Source organism: Andrographis paniculata, unplaced genomic scaffold (assembly GCF_009805555.1).
Source record: "Andrographis paniculata isolate CXL003 unplaced genomic scaffold, ASM980555v1 Contig21END, whole genome shotgun sequence".
NCBI classification, from domain to species: Eukaryota; Viridiplantae; Streptophyta; class Magnoliopsida; order Lamiales; family Acanthaceae; genus Andrographis; species Andrographis paniculata.
Window position 1 is genome coordinate 3,224,733 of NW_026137502.1, and position 18,156 is coordinate 3,242,888.

Sequence of the window (18,156 nt, forward strand, 5' to 3'; positions counted from 1 at the left end):
AGTTAGATATAATATTTTGAATATAAAATTATTTTTTAGTGTAATATAAAAAATTAAAAATAAAAATTTAATTTAATATTGTTTTATATATATTTTTATAATAAAAATTGAGTTAAATTTGATAAGAGAATTGGCCGTTACCTTAGATAGTGCCATCGAATTATGTCTTAACCAAGCAAAACAACAATTAATTCATCAATCCAAGGGTGTAATTATTTTGATGGGATTTGAAAATTTTTAATTTAAGTTTGATATTGAAATATTATATAAAATTTTTTTATATAAAAAGTATATATTATTTTTTTAAAAAATGCATAATTGAATAATAGAAATTTGTTTTAAGTTAAAGAAACCCACAGTAACATTGAGTACGTAAGAGTGTGTTTGTTTGGGATCTTCTCTAAATACACTATTCATTTCATTTTTTTTTTCAAAAATCATCAAATTAAATATATATTTTTTATTTTTTATATTATATTTAAAAATTAATTTTTCATTTAAAATATCACGTCAACACCTATTTATATGTACAACTATTCAAATTCAAATATTATACTATTCAAAACTAACCTCAAAATCCAATCCCCAAACAAACAGATTCTATTATGTCCATCAACAAGCCAATTCCCTAATAAACTTACTCAAATCCTCGAGTGCTTGAGAAGAAGACCCACCGGAACCCAAGCACGCCGCCGCCGTCTCCTTCAAAGCCGCCACTCTCCGCCGAATCTCCGCCCCCTCCGCCGTCGTCATCAATCGCCGAATACCCTCTTCGACGTCCCTTCTTGTGAAAACTTTCTCCAAATTGATCGCGATTCGCCATACTTCGTTAACCCACCTAGCATTTATCATTTGATCCGCGAAGCACGGCGCGCACATCATCGGCACCCCTTCGCAGATGCTCTCCACCGTCGAATTCCATCCACTGTGCGTCCAAAATCCCCCGACCGACGCATGCGCCAGCACTTCCTGCTGCGACGCCCAATCCACCACGCAGCTCTGCCCGCTGACTTCCTCCGCCCACTCACCCGGCAGCACCTCCGATGCCGCCGACGCCGCGCCATTTATTGATCCTGGCCGGACAACCCAAAGAAACGGCTGACAGCTGTTGGCCAGTCCCCAGGCGACTTCGAGAAATGTGGTTTTATCCATCGTGGCGAGGCTGCCGAAGCTAACGTAGAGCACGGATTGCGGCGCCTGTTTGTCGAGCCAATCTATGGAGCTTCTATCTTGTTTGAGCAAGCTGGTTTCGGCGGCAGAGAAGCGCTTGTTGAACGGTCTGACGGCGAAAACCGGCATGCGGAATTTGTGGCCAAGTTTGGCCACGTCCGGCGATTCGAGTTCTTGGAAGGTATTGAAGATTAGGCCAGAACATTTTTTCGTTTCGGCTACTACTTTGTGAAAGGTTTCGACTGTGCTGTCTGGGTCGTTGGCACCGAATGTCGGGATGTCCTTAACTTTGATCGGCGGGAATCCGGGATCGTGTCTTCCGCTCGTGCTTCTGGAAAGGATATATAAAATATGGCGGATAAAGATTTTTGACCTAATTATCTATACGAATTAATACGAACTCCACGTGATAATAATTAATAAGCATATCAAGTTAGGATTGATGCCCTGAACCCGACACAACAATCCCATATTACATTAATACTAAGTAATTAATTTACTCCCTCCTTCCTATGAAAAAATATATATTTTTATTTTGAATTATCAATTACATAATAATTAATTGTTTAAATACCATATTCTTTTTACAAATATCTCTCATATACTTACTTTTGCCCTAAAAAAATAAGGGTAAATGGATATTTGTTAGCAGGACGAGAGTACTGTATATATAAAATAATTATAATTTAATAATTATCTCACATATTAATTAAAATTAAGCCTAATATTAATTAACTCAACCTAATTCAATTTACACATTATACTTAGAACCTTCAAAAACTAACGTAAATACTACTACAATTGATATAAAATAATTGAATTTGAGCTAAAGATTTTGATATAATTATCTATAGAGTTCAACACAATAACAAAATAGGTCAACTTAGTATTGAAGATTTAATTCGTTTGAAAAATTCAACTCTACACAAACTCGACATGAATCGATCAATTGCCGGATTGTCCGTATTTTTCAGTGAGAGCTAGTAACAATGCATCATTCGACTAGAAGTAAGAAACACACACATATATATACCCATGTTTGTGAGATATCCAGTTTGATGAAAGAGTGGGAGAGCATCGTAGACAAGGAAGGAGTGAACACTGGTTGTCCTAAGCACGATCCGCGGGATGTTAAGCTCATCGGCGACGGCCTGCGCGGAATACCAAATGGCATCCGTAATAATGCAGCGCACGGTACCGTTGCTTTCTTCAGACAATATGCGGGAGAGGCAGAGCTTGAAGGGTCCGGCACAGCGGGCGTTGAGGAGATTGATGGCAGTAACGGGATTTCCGGACAAAGGAGTCGAGGAATTGTCCTCAGTGACAGGGTCGGAAATGAGGTGGAAGTTGAAGTGAGGGTAGCGCGAATCGACACCGCCGGGGGCGTTGAATCGAGTGTGGATTACGGAGATGGCGAAGCCCATGGAGTGGAGGATATTGGCCAGCTGGAACATCGGATTTATGTGCCCTTGCACCGGAAAGGGGAAGAGAACTACTCTCGACCCTAACATCGTGACTCGATTTTTTCTTCAAAATTGATATAAACATATTATAAATAAATAAAATACAAGTTAATGAGGAAGAAAATGGCTCATCGTCCATTATTTTGAATTCTTAATTATGGTTGATTCCGTAATTCCATAATAAACTTACTCAAACCCTCAAGGGCTTCATAAGAAGACCCACCGGAACCCAAGCACGCCGCCGCCGTCTCCTTCAAAGCCGCCACTCTCCGCCGCATCTCTGCCCCCTCCGCCGTCGTCATCAATAGCCGAATACTCTCTTCGACGTCCCTTCTCGCGAACACTCTCTCCAAATTGATCGCGATCCGCCATACATCGCTAACCCACCTAGCATTTATCATTTGATCCGCAAAGCACGGCGCGCACATCATCGGCACCCCTTCGCAGATGCTCTCCAACGTCGAATTCCATCCACTGTGCGTCCAAAATCCGCCGACCGACGAATGCGCCAGCACTTCCTGCTGCGGCGCCCACTCCACCACGCAGCTCCGCCCGCTAACTTCTTCCGCCCACTCACCCGGCAGTACCTCTGACGCTGTTGACGCCGTGCCATTAATTGATCCCGGCCGGACAACCCACAGAAACGGCTGACCGCTGTTGGCCAGTCCCCAGGCGACTTCGAGAAATGTGGTTTTATCCATCGTGGCGAGGCTGCCGAAGCTAACGTAGAGAACAGATTGCGGCGCCTGTTTGTCGAGCCAATCTATGGAGCTTCTATCTTGTTTGAGCAAGCTGGTTTCCGCGGCAGAGAAGCGCTTGTGGAACGGTCCGATGGCGAAAACCGGCATGCAGAATTGGTGGCCAAGCTTGGTCAGGTCCGGCGATTCGAGTTCTTTGAAGGTATTGAAGATTAGGCCGGAGCATTTTTTCGTTTCCCCGACTATTTTGGAAAGGGTTTCGAATGTGCTGTCTGGGTCATTGGCACCGAATGTGGGGATGTCCTTAACTTTGATCGGCGGGAACTCCGGGATCGCTTCTTCCGCTCTTGCTTCTGGAAAGGATATATCAACAATAGTTGGATAATATGGCATTCAAAATAATTGAATTTAAATCAAGAATTTCGACATAATTGATATACTTTCAACTTGAACTCCCGATATAATATATATGTTTAATAATTTTTATCTAATAATTATCTCGCATATTAATTTAAATTAAGCCATATCTTAATTAACTCAATCTAATTCACTATACCTATTACACTAGAGCTTGCAAAAACTAGTGTTTTTCGGTCCAGGACTATAGTCTTATTTGTGTTGGACACTAGATTTGACGAATAATGATATTATATTGATAATTGGTAAAAAATTCAAGTGACTTTTTTGCTTTTTAAGTGTATTAGTGTAAAAAGTAGTGGTAATAATAATGAAAATATAGGAATAATTTTATGGTGATATGAGTATTTATAGAAATAAAACTATTGGTTTGGGACAAAAAAAAAATAGTAACAAAATTATTGTATTGAGACGGAGGGAGTACACGTAACAATTTGATACAAAATAATTGAGTTTCGGTGAAAGATTTCAATCTAATTATATACCTAGTCAACACAAATATGACACGATAATAACGGATCAGAGTTAGAATTCTCTGATTTAATCGGTTTAAAAAATTCAAACACGGCACGAATCAACCAATTGCAAGGTCTAGATAGTATGTATTTTTCAGACAAAGCTCGTAACAATGCATCATTAGACTAAAAGTAAGAAACACATATATATATATATATATATATATATACCCATGTTTGTGAGATATCCAGTTTGATGAAAGAGTGGAAGAGCATCGTAGACAAGGAAGGAGTGAACACTGGTTGTCCTAAGCACGATCCGCGGGATGTTAAGCTCATCGGCGACGGCCTGCGCGAAACACCAAATGGCATCCGTAATAATGCAGCGCACGGTACCGTTGCTTTCTTCAGACAATATGCGGGAGAGGCAGAGCTTGAAGGGTCCGGCACAGCGGGCGTTGAGGAGATTGATGGCAGTAACGGGATTTCCGGACAAAGGAGTCGAGGAATTGTCCTCAGTGACAGGGTCGGAAATGAGGTGGAAGTTGAAGTGAGGGTAGCGCGAATCGACACCGCCGGGGGCGTTGAATCGAGTGTGGATTACGGAGATGGCGAAGCCCATGGAGTGGAGGATATTGGCCAGCTGGAACATCGGATTTATGTGGCCCTGCGCCGGCAGGGGGAAGAGGACTACCCTCGAGACTAACATTGTTACTTAATTTTTACTTATCAGAGTTCGATTTAATTCTTGTAGTGGAAAGAAGGTTTATAATATGATGGGTAAGAGAAGAAGACGAAGAGAATATCGACGAATGGAAACTGTAAGGCTCGAACATGGGATAGGCTCGAACATAGGATGTCCCGACTTGATACTATGATAAAAGGCTATCAGATGCTCCAACTTGTATGAATTTTAAATTTATACGTATACGGCGGATCTACCTTTAGAGATGTGGGGTCGCACGACCCCACTTGAATTTATATAAATATATATATATATATATATTAATTTGTTTGTTTAATTTCTTTTATTCAAAGTAGCCAAATAACAAACTCCTTAATTTATATAATTACTTGAGGATTCTTTTAGATTTTTTTTAAAAGAATAATAATTAATTATATAATATATATATATTGCTTCATCCTACATCCAAGTATGTGGTCATTTGATTTGGTATGAGTTTTAAATAGATAAAAATAATTTTTTTTTTTTTTACTTTTTAGAGTAAAGAAAATATAAAAAAAAATATTTTCTACTAAGTCGAGAATAAATTTAGATGACAATAAAAAAAAAGTGAGAATAAATTTAGATTCGATAATTTTTTCAATCTTCATTTTGATCGCAACTTTGTAAGCTAAATATATTTTTTCTTCAATTTTCACTACAAATAATAATGTAATTAAACGTTTTTAATGTATGAAAACAAGTAAAAGACAATTGTAATCAATATATTTTATATTGTAATGATACTTTATCAAATTGTGCACCCACTTAAAAATCCGGCTGAATCCGCCACTGCGTATACCAATCTTGACTTTCAAAGGGTCTAAGGGGAAACAAAAATAAAAAACCCCTAAATAAAATATTCTTTCTAATATTATGGGTTTAAACTCGAGATTATATAATATAAATAGCTGTGTCTTATTTGACGTCGCAAATTCATCAACTTGCTTCAAGAATCCAAAAACCCAAATGTATGCTGCCGGCATCATCTTCAAATTTTCAAATCTTGCTTTGGTGATGTTCACGCAAGTGACAAAACGATTTCTAAATGTAATTGACAACAGAAATAAATAAATATAGAGACACAAACAAACACATATAGCAAACACAAAAAATTAAATAAATAAAAAAAATATTGGATTCTGTATCATATTTTGTCATTTATCATTTCTTCCCCCCCCCCCCCCCCCCCCTCAACACTAACAAAAAGATATGTTTTCATATGTATGTTAATGAGAAAACAATTAATAATCGCTAGTGTAGAATACATAGCCCTTAATTATGCAATCGATCATTTTCTGGACGATAGCAAGGCACCTTGAAGTGTTTGTAGGAAATCTTATAGCCTTTCCACAACTTGAAAGGATCCACTTCCTTACTTTTTTAGAAAAATATTATTCATAATTTAACTCGTCGTCCCCCATTTTCTTTAAGTAATTTATTGGAAAGCTCATGGAATTTCCATAATTCATAAGGAATTAAGTCCTTATTTTTTACAAGAATTTTATTCAAATTATAAAACACTTTCAACACGGCTTCCCCCAACATGTTTTGAGATAATTCAAAACTTATCGACAAGATATTTATTATGTCCTTCCGTGTTCGATTTGTAGGTTTATAGCACCGTTCAATTGAAGAAAATGCAGAGCCCTTGCTTGTAAAATCTAGCAATCGGTGATACAAGAATCTTCAAATGAAACTATGTAGTTGCTACCTCTATCGGCTCCTAGTCTCTTTGATTCAAACGCCAAATTAATTATCAACGCCATTATTAATTAGGGTGTGTTCGTTTGCAAGATTTTAGTAAATTTCTAATATTCATATAATTTTTTTCTTTAAAAATATCAAATTAAATATTTATTTTTTATTTTTATATTATACTAAAAATCAGTTTTACATTAAAAATATCAAATCAATTTTTATTTATATCAATCTCATCGTACAATTATTTTAATTTAAATTTTTTACTATTCAAACCCCAACTCAAAATTCAAATCCCAAACAAACACACCCTAGTAAGTCTAAGGTCTCTTCTTTACTTCTTAAAATTAGAGGCAACAATATTGAGTATGATAATCTATAAAAAGTTATTGAGTAATTGTTACTTCCTCTAGTTTGAATAAATAGGAAATTATACACATAGGTGTGAATTAGTTCTAGATATGTAATGATTCTTTCAACACTCAATAATGATTTTTTTTTTTTTTTTTTTTTTTTTTTGGTTTTAGCTTCAACACAAACATCACAATTTTAGTTGATGTTGAGCTCCATTTGGTTTAGTAAATTTAAATTTATTAATCTCTTTATGGAATTTGTTTACATGATCTGATGTGCAATAAATCATATGTGACTCAAGTAAAAATAAGAATATTCTTTTGTTGGTATTATATCTTGGCACGTGGCCAATATATTTTATTTAAAAAATTCATCGGTTAGATCATTTTTACTTAGCAATTTTTTTTCGCAGCGTGTGCATCCACGTTATCCTTGTTTTTGGACCTTTTCTACGAGCTACTCGTACATTCGGAGTCATACCAACTCAATACTAGAATGATATTATCCATTTTAAGTGAATTACAAATTTATTTTTAAACTTTCTTTAAAAGATCTCGTACTGAAATTTTTTCTACATCTTCCGATGTAGAACTTGCTTGTACACCCGAAAGACTAAAGTAAGATCGTCCATTGTCCATTATTATGAATTCTTAATTAATTATGATTGATCCCTTACTCACTTTTACCCCCAACTGATCGTATGTAGATGCGAATGAAAATGTATGTATGTCAACCCAATTCCTTAATAAACTTAGGGTGTGTTTGTTTGAGGGTTTTGTTTGGATTTCTACTATTCATCCTATTTTTTTCCTCCAAAAACATCAAATCAAATACCTATTTTTTATTTTTTATATTATACTAAAAATCAATTTTACATTCAAAACATCACATCAATACCTATTTATATCACATCATACAACTATTCAAATTCAAAATTTTTACTATTCAAATCCCAACTCAAAATCCAAACCCTCGAACAAACACACCCTACTTAAACCCACAAGAGCTTCTTAAGAAGAACCACTGGAAACCAAGCACGCCGCCGCCGTCTCCTTCAAAGCCGCCACTCTCCGCCGCATCTCCGCCCCCTCTGCCGTCGTCATCAATCGCCGAATACCCTCTTCGACGTCCCTTCTCGCGAACACTCTCTCCAAATTGATCCCAATCCGCCATACTTCGCTAACCCACCTAGCATTTATCATTTGATCCGCAAGGCACGGCGCGCACATCATCGGCACCCCTTTTTAGTTTGGTGGTGTTTATCCGGTTAAGTCTTTACCTGTGAGGATCTGTATTGGTTGAATATCGTTTTTAGATAAATAAATAAATAATTTAAATTCTAACGCTTTAGGTGAGTTAATCATTTACATTATTTAACAAAATTTCCAAATCTTGCTTTAGTAATATTTAAGAAGTGATAAAACAAATTCTAAAAATAATTTACAACAGAAAATGAAAAAAATAATAATAATAAAAAGACACAGAAAATTCAAATATGGAGAGACAAGCAAACGTACAATAGCAAATAGTACAAAAGATTTAAGGAAATAAAAAATAAACACACAACATTATTGTACGGAGACAATCTAGTTTTCTTCACTAAAATAATCCACAATCTATGCATACAATACACAGGTCTCGTAAGGGATGTTCGGTGGTGGTGTAACCAGATTTGTAATCGTAAGATTATGAATTCAAATCCTCGAAGCCTCACGTCATCTGCCACATATGGTTAGTCTAGTGTGACTTTTTCGTCGGGCCTAATCTGCAGGATATTAGGTTCGATCGGAAATTTATCCAATGCGCACTTTCGGATAACTGCAGCTGGTTCCCACTTGATTAAAAAAAAAAAAAAAAGAAAAGAAAAATACACACTAACAAATCACACATATTAAAACACAGAAAAAACATTGGATTCCATACTACTTCAAACTACTGGTTAATCATATTTTGCCATTTATTGAGAATATTCAAAAATATCATTCTTACTTTTACAAGGAAATATTTTTAAGAAATAAAAATAAAAATCTTGACTTCAAACCACTATTTAAATAAGAGGAGAAAAAAGGAAAAGAAAAAAAAGTTGGAGAGGGATCGAGTATGATTTTTTTTTTAATTAACTATGGTTAATATTATGTATTAATTTTATTATATAGTAATATTAAATTATTTTAAATTTTTTACTAATAAGTTCTTTTTTATTCTTATTATGAATGTATTTTTTTTTTTATTTATTTGGTTGAAATATTATTGTAATCTTTTTTAATTTTATAAAATTTTAAATATTTTGATTTGTAAAAATATTCGAGGAATCATATTGAATTATTGTAAGTTTTAATATATAATAAAAATTATTTTTATTTTATTCATATTATTCTTATTGTATATGTTTTTTTTATTATCTATTGTGTACTCTCTTTTTTACTAATAAATTCTTTTCTTACTATATATGTATTATTTTAATAATTATTTAATTTTGAGTATTATATTATAATATATTTTTTTATTTTATAGATTATATTCAAATTTCAAATATTATCATTCGAAAAAATATTTGAAAAGTTCATTAAAAAAATTATAGTAAATTTTAATATTTTGAAAATTTATTTTTATTTTTATAATTTTATTCTTATTTCCATATGTTTTTTTTTATATATAAAAGTATATATTGTGTTTTATCTATATATATATATATATATATATTATTAATCCATTTTTTATTCATGTTGTGTGTGCATTTTTTTTAAAATATTTAGTTTCAACTATTATATTTTAATATATATATATTTTTTTAATTTTATAAATTATGTTTTGAGTCTTTACATTTGAAGGAATATTTGTGATTAATATTAAAAATGAAGGTAAGTTTTAATATATGAAATTTTTATTTTTATTCTAGTATTTTTCATTTTTATTGTGTATGAATCTTTTCAATTATCTATTGTTATGTTTTTAATTCTATTAATCAATTCTTTTTACATTCTTACCGTGTACGTGTTTTTTTATTATTGAGTTTTTTAGATCATTATATTCTATTTTTTTTTTCAAGTTTGTAGATAATGCTAACTTTTTCTAAATTTTTTGATACGAATGAATATTGTGGAATTCATAACAAACTTTATAATAAGTTTTAATATATATTAATTTGATTTTTATTTTATTACTTTTATTTTTATTGTGTATGTCTTTTTTAATTATCTATAGTGATATTCTTATTTACTTCAAATTATTATTATTTTAATTTTTATTGTGTATATTGTTTTTCTAATTATTTTGTTTTGAGTAATGACTAATATTTTTAAATTTTGTAAATTATATTATTTGCACATATATATATATATACAAAATATATTGATCCTAAAAGATGATTTATTATTTATAATTTAAATATGACATTACATAATCATCCGTACATAATACGTCTCTCCTTGAGTCATTAAATATTCCGATAATTTTATTCAATCCGTTTGATATATCCAAATCAAAGAAGTAGCCAAACCTTGATGGATTTGGTGGTGACGGATTGGGTAGAATTTGATTTTATTCCACAAAAACAATTAAAATAAAAAAAATTTTACTTTCAGATAGTGATTGCGGATTCTCGCATCATAAAAAAAATAAAAAAAATAAAAAATTGATTATATAATTTAATCAAAGTGATTTACCTTTAGAAGTGTTGTCAAGTTTAAAATTTCAGTATTGTCAAATGCGCATAATAATCATCTCATCTGAAAATTCAAGCTTCTTTTGCCTACATTTACGAAGTAACCATGGTAAAAACATGTGCAATAATTCATTACTAAAAAAGGCCCTAAAATAAAGTATCACTAATTTGTCTTGTATTTAAAACAGAAGCTCTTAATTTGATATATTGCACAATAACATCTCTACGTCTCTCACATGGAAAAGACTGTTTCACCCAGCATTGTTCAGGCTTTTTTGTGTCAGCGGTTTGAAAAGATAACTCATTGTTTATTACTCCCTGCGTCGCACGTACCGACCTTCTGCACTGCAAAAACCGTATTTTAGGAGAGATATAATTAATGAATAATTAAAAATATATTAATAAAAATAATTATTCTATAATATAAATAATAATAAATTAAAATTAAGATAACTAATTAATTTAATTAAAATTAAAAAAAAAATTAAAAATTTAAAATAAAAAGTTGTCCAAATTTAAATTTTAAAATTTAAAATAAGAAGTTGTCCAAATTTAAAATTTATCTCTCTTCTTTATCCCTCTTTCTCTCTCATTGCCCGTCTCTCTCACGGACGCCATAGCCTCCCCCTCTCTCCCTCCTTTAACCCACCCCGCCCACTGCGCTCACCAGCAGCTGCTAACCACCACCCACCAGCGTCGTTTTCTTCTTCCTCCACTATCGCCACCATGAGCACCGCCCTTCTCCGCCAATTTCAATCGCGTCGCACAGCTCCTTCCTCAGGCACGAATCACCGTCGCTAGCCGCCTCTCCCTCCTCCGTCCCAACTTCCATGAGAATTTACTTGTGAAACTTGTGCAAATCCGATCAGTCAGTGATAGGAAAGAATTTGACGTTGTGGAATTCTGATATTGATACGATTGCCTTGAATTTGATTTTCAAAGAAAGATTGCAATTTGAACCAACCATTTTTGCTAAAAAATATATAATGTGTTTCAATTTTATAAAAAAAAAAGAAATATAAAAGAAAAAGAAAAGAAGAATAAGATGGGTGATTGGTGGTGCGCCGCGGTTGGCAACAGCGGGCGGTAGCGAAGGAGCAGTGAGCGGCATCGAGCAAACTCGGGAATGTGTTCGACCGAAGAAGAAGAATCAGGAAAATTAAATTTATTATTATTATTTATTTAATTAGAGTTTTTATTTTTTTTTTATTTTTTTTATTTTTTATATACAGGTAAAATGAATAAAATGTCCCTCTATGATAATTAATATATGACTCAAGAAAAGTATTTTTGTAATTTTATACAGTGATATATCAATTTTTGTACCCAAGATAGCAATCTAGACGAGCGAGATGCCCTCACCGCAATTTTTTTAAACCACAGTCAGTTTTATAAAATTTTAGGACCATGAAAATTAATATTTTTCAATATTTTTTAAATCAAAATAAGTTTTATAAAATTTTAGAACTAATGAACAAATTCAATAGAATTTTTTGCTATTTTGCCAACATTTATATCCAACAGTCACCAAAACAAAAGTTAATTCAACATATGCATCTGATGAACACTCGCGTAGCCAATATTAATAGATGGCTCTTCTTGGAATGTATGCATACATATCAACCCAATTCCATAATAAACTTACTTAAACCCACAAGAGCTTCATAAGAAGAACCACCGGGACCCAAGCACGCCGCCGCCGTCTCCTTCAAAGCCGCCACTCTCCGCCGCATCTCCACCCCCTCCGCCGTCGTCATCAATCGCCGAATACCCTCTTCGACGTCCCTTCTCGCGAACACTCTCTCCAAATTGATCGCGATCCGCCATACTTCGCTAACCCACCTAGCATTTATCATTTGATCCGCAAAGTACGGCGCGCACATCATCGGCACCCCTTCACAGATGCTCTCCACCGTCGAATTCCATCCGCTGTGCGTCCAAAATCCCCCGACCGACGAATGCGCCAGCACTTCCTGCTGCGGGGCCCACTCCACCACGCAGCTCCGCCCGCTAACTTTTTCCGCCCACTCGGCCGGCAGCACCTCCGATCCCGCCGACGCCGCGCCATTGATTGATCCCGGCCGGACAACCCACAGAAACGGCTGACCGCTGTTGGCCAGTCCCCAGGCGACTTCGAGAAATGTGGTTTTATCCATTGCCGCGATGCTGCCGAAGCTAACGTAGAGCACGGATTGCGGCGCCTGCGTGTCGAGCCAATCTATGGAGCTTCTATCTTGTTTGCGCAAGCTGGTTTCCGCAGCAGAGAAGCGCTTGTTGAACGGTCCGATTGCGAAGACCGGCATGTCGAATTGTCGGCGAAGTTTGGCCAAGTCCGGCGATTCGAGTTCTTCGAAGGTATTGAAGATTAGCGCGGAGGATCTTTTTGTCTCCGTGAATACGTTTGAAAAGAATTCGACTATGCTGTTTTGGTCTTTGGCACCAAACGTCGGAATGTCCTTAACTTTGATCGGCTGGAACTCTGGGACTGCATCTTCCGCTCTTGCTTCTGGAAAGGATATACAAAAAAATGGTGAGATATTATCTCATATAAAAACTTAAGTTTTTAAGTAAGCACCATCATGGGCAAGGGGATAAATGGTAGCTACCAAACTAAACTTGCCCGTGGACGAGGACAAATGGAAGACGGTGGGACTCGAATTCGAGACCTAAGGCTCTGAGACCGACACACCTAACATAGTATTAGAGCTTTAGGTCTCGAGTTCGAGTCTCACTGTCTCATCAGTTATTTATTTCTTAAAAGGCCACCTATTCGTCGTTGTCGTCCAAGTGTAAGATTTGTAAGTTGTGTATGTTAGGTTGATTTCTGTAATATATCTATCCCTGCAGATTGAAACATATAAACATATATATATATAGATAGATATACCCATGCTAGTAAGATATCCAGTTTGATGAAAGAGCGGGAGAGCAGCGTAGACCAAGGAGGAGTGAACACTGGCTGTCCTAAGCACGATCCGCGAGACGTTGAGCTCATCGGCGACGGCCTGCGTTGAATACCACATGGCGTCCGTAATAATGCAGCGCACGGTAGCGTTGTTTTCTTCAGACAATATGCGGGCGAGGCAGAGCTTGAAGGGTCGGGCGCAGCGGGCGTTGAGTACATTGATGGCATTGCCGCGAAAAGGAATCAGGGAATTGTCGTCAGTGACGGGGTCGGAAATGAGGTGGAACTGGAAGTGAGGGTATCGGGAGATATCGGGGGCGTTGTGCTGAGTGTAGACGACGGAGATGGCGAAGCCGATGGTGTGGTGGAGGATGTTGGCCAGCTGGAACATCGGATTTATGTGTCCCTGCGCCGGATACGGGAAGAGAACTACCCTCGACATGATTTAATCGATCAAGTTCGACCTCGATCGATCGATTGATTATTATGTTATATACAAGATGAGATCGAGTGAATGAGAGTAGGGGTGTGCACGATTCGTATGAGATCGAGTGAACGAGAGTAGGGGTGGGAACGATTGTCTATTTGCAAATACGGAGGTATTTGATATTCGAATCGAATCCAACAAATACCCGAAATTGCAAATCTGTAAATATTCGCAATATTTGCAAATAATTCGAACCTAATCGAAATTAAAAAAAAAAATACATTAAAAAAAAATTAAAATTTCAATTAAATAAAAATATTGTAAATATTATGAACTGCCTAAAAAATATAATTATTAATATAAATTTTAAGATATAATAGTATAAATATATTCGGTTCGGTTAACCGAACCGAAAAAATATCAAACACCGAAACTGAATCAAATCGAATAAATATAAAATATACAGTATTTGTATTTGAACCTAATTTGCTTGGTTAACCGAAAATTCAATTCGATTCAGTTCGATTCAGCTGTTCGACGGTTTGATTCGGGTTTTTTGCCCACACCGAAACGAGAGCATCCACATCAATGAATCTTAATTTGGGTTTCTTCCATCTATCTCTATTCTTCCATGTTATGTACTGATGACAATGACTTGGACTAGACTTCACTTATTTATTTGGGGTCGGGTTTAATCACGGGGTATCAAGTTTGGTATAAGTCGAATATTGTGTATTTTTATCCGGTCCAAATTGAATCTTAGGTCTAAAGGTGGATCCCATCCGGACCAGATCCGATTAATTTATTAATATTTTATCAATTTATAGTATATGAAAAAAAAATTCTAACTATATAAATTATAATCTATTTATTATTTTTAATTTATATAAAATTTTTGATAAATTACATAAATTTTAATATATGTCAGGTCCGGGTCTAAATTCAGATTTAATTTTAAGTAAAGTTTAATAATTGTAAAAAAATTCTGCGGGTCTTTCGTCGGGTTCATCGAGTATTGTTCTAGTCAAGTTCAAGTATAGCCGGTCCAATTCAAATCTCAGGTCTAACAAAGTATATTCGTGTCGGGTCTCGGATATGATTGAACTCAACCCATTATCATCAATTATTCATCGTATTCTTTTTTGCCACGATAAGCAGAAAAACTCATTTTATTTTATACCCATATATAAAAGAAAAAAAAAAAAAAGACCTCATTTCTGAAAATTTTAAATTCTCTTTCATTCACATTATTAAATTATATATTTTAAAATATTTTAAATAATAATAGTTTCATTTAAATATACAAGTTTATGAATATTTATTTAATATTTTAATTTAAAATAAATAGTTATATTTAATTAAAATTTTATTAAATAAATTATATTATTACTTGTAGTATTTTATAAATAAAATAAAATTTTATATCAGATAAAAATATTATTATATATATTTAAAATAAAATATAAAGACGGAAAGAGAAATAAATACCACATTTTGTGAGTTGGTGGCCTTTCCCAATCATGCTGTATAGTCCTTTCGTATTAATTTAAATGATATAATTTTTATTTTAATTTGTCCCGTAGTGAAATGATATTTTTTTTTGTCCCTGGCTGTGTTTCTTTGGTTGAATGATTTTAAATATACTATTCATATTATTTTTTTTAAAGAAAAAAAAAATTCAAATCAAACACATATTTTTTATTTTTTATATTATACTAAAAATTAATTTACATTCAAAATATCACATCAATACCTATTTATATCATATCATACAACTATTCAAATTCAAAATTTTTACTATTCAAATCCCAACTCTAAATTCAAACCTCCAAACAAACACACACTTAACAAATACAAGTCAATTTAATTAATTTTATAACATACAATATTATAGAAACCAACACAAGCTTTGTTGAGAGCGGCCGAGACGACGAACAAAAGCTCAGTCGGGAGCGGGAGCAGCGACGGAAACGATGGACAAAATAATTAATTTGCGAGTTTGTGTCTATTGGAGGACAAAAGTTTTGTTGTGAGCGATAGAGGATGAACAACTGTTATAAGCTAGATATTTTTATCTATTTTTCCAAGTAAACTAGTATTTATACATATATATATATATATATATATTTAAAACTCTCAATCTTTTATAAACTTAGTTTATGCTAATAATAAATAAATAAATATATTTTATTATATAAAATTTTATTATCTTTAAAATAATATCTATATTATATATATTTTATTGAGATATAATTTTTAAAATATTTAAATACATATTCTAATCTTTTTAATCATATGTACAATAATTTCTTATTTTAAAATTACTAACAATACCCCCTCTATAAAAAAATTAATAAATTAATATAATAATTTAGTATTAATCCCTTCTTCTCAACTATTTTGTCTAATTTAGTTTAGATAACGAGTTTTAGGTATTGTATAATTATTAAGTAATTAAGAAATATATTATTAAAAATAATTATAATTTAATGAAAATAATTATAGATTAAAATTAAAATAATTATAAATTATGAATTTTAAAATTTGATTAAAGTGTATAATTATATTTAAAAAAAATGACAAATTATATGAGACGGACAAAATAGAAAAAGTAGACAAATTAAGTAAAATGGAGGGAATATTAACTAATTATAGATCATTACCTTCAAAATTGTGTCCTTAATCAAATGTATCATTTCAAGCGGAATAGAAAGAGTATTTTATTTTTTGTAAATAAATATGACATGTGTTTGACCCAGGGACGGAACTACAAATTGACCCTCCAAACCAAATTTTTTATATTTTTTTGTATAAAAAAATATTAATTTTTATGTATTTATATACAATTTGTTCTCTAAAATTATCTAAATTCATATATAATTCTGTTATTATTATTTATTTAAATTTATTAATTAAATATTAAATAAATTATAATATTTTGTCATCTCAAAATTTAGATGCTAATTTAGTCACTGGTTGGACCAACCGACTTAAATCAGTGGTAGCTCAAATCAATTATGTTCATCATGTGTAGGGACCATAATATTTGTGGTTCAAATTCATCAACTTGATTCAAGAATTCAAAGCAAAATTTATTCTGCCGACATCATCTCCATAATTTACAAATCTTGCTTTAGTGATATTTACAGAAGTGACAAAACGAATTCTAAAAATAATTTATAACAGAAATAAATAAATAAATAAATAATCAAATATGGAGAGAAATGCAAACACACAATAGTAAATATTCCTTCCGTCCCGGCTATCGTATTCCGTTTACTATATATACGAGAATTTAGAAGGGGTATAATTAGTAGATAATTTAAAATGTATTAGTAAAAATAATTTTAGATTAAAATTAAGATAACCAATTAGTCTAATTAAAATTTAAAAAATTAATATGTAATTAAAATATATAATTTTTTCAAAAAAAAAAAAAGAACAGAATAAGCGGGATATACAGAAATAGAAAAATAGACACGGTAACTAAGACGGAGGGAGTACAAAATATTTAAAGAAATCAAACATAAATATGTGATGTATACTTTTATTGTAAGGAGACAAACTACTTTTCTTTATTAAAGGCTTCTCCAACCTACCCGTGCAGCGGGTTGGCCAAAAATGGAAGTTGGGGGTCATCGACAGTGTTATTTCATAAATGTAGTAGTACTATACCTTCATGGAGTTTATGTGGTGTTTTCATTTTTGTTATTTTTTTATAGTTTATTGTGTAATTTTATTTATATAATTTTATATTTTCAAAATTGATATGTAATTTCTTTTTTTTTTTTTTTTTTTTAAAAATAATGTATAATTTATTTTTAAAAGTGATATATAATTTTATTTTTTGGAAAATGATATTTTATTTTATTATTTTTTAAATAATCTGTAATTTTATTTTTTAAAAGTGATATTCCCTCTGTCCCATATCTATCTATCTATTTACTTTTTGCACAGAGTTTTTATAAATATTTGTATAATATAAATGTAATGATATTTGTGTAATATATTGTAAATTGGAAGAGTTTTTATAACGTTGGGTAGATAGTACAATTAGTAAAAAAAGGAAATTGATACTATGAGACAGACCAAAATGAAAAAATAAATAGATTATTAAAGGAACGAAGAAAGTATAAAATTTTATTTGTAATAATTATTAATTATGAAGGCTAATTTTT

At 32.7% G+C, this 18,156-nt stretch overlaps 2 protein-coding genes and 1 pseudogene across 2 annotated transcripts; all 3 read right to left on the reverse strand.

Annotated features, from left to right (window-relative positions):
* Nucleotides 1-612: 612 nt before the first annotated feature.
* LOC127245045 (UDP-glycosyltransferase 76B1-like) lies at nucleotides 613-2,693 on the reverse strand (annotated as a pseudogene).
* Nucleotides 2,694-2,734: 41 nt separating this feature from the next.
* Nucleotides 2,735-5,074, reverse strand: LOC127244959 (UDP-glycosyltransferase 76B1-like). Its single transcript, XM_051265573.1, has 2 exons — nucleotides 4,435-5,074; nucleotides 2,735-3,684 (listed from the first exon to the last, which is right to left on the reverse strand). Exons 1-2 carry the CDS (start codon nucleotides 4,910-4,912, stop codon nucleotides 2,789-2,791), a joined length of 1,374 nt encoding a protein of 457 aa, XP_051121530.1. The 5' UTR covers nucleotides 4,913-5,074; the 3' UTR covers nucleotides 2,735-2,788.
* A 7,032-nt stretch (nucleotides 5,075-12,106) lies between these two features.
* Nucleotides 12,107-14,122, reverse strand: LOC127244732 (UDP-glycosyltransferase 76B1-like). The gene is made up of 2 exons (XM_051265211.1): nucleotides 13,534-14,122; nucleotides 12,107-13,152 (listed from the first exon to the last, which is right to left on the reverse strand). Exons 1-2 carry the CDS (start codon nucleotides 13,991-13,993, stop codon nucleotides 12,266-12,268), a joined length of 1,347 nt encoding a protein of 448 aa, XP_051121168.1. The 5' UTR covers nucleotides 13,994-14,122; the 3' UTR covers nucleotides 12,107-12,265.
* Between the last annotated feature and the right edge of the window lie 4,034 nt (nucleotides 14,123-18,156).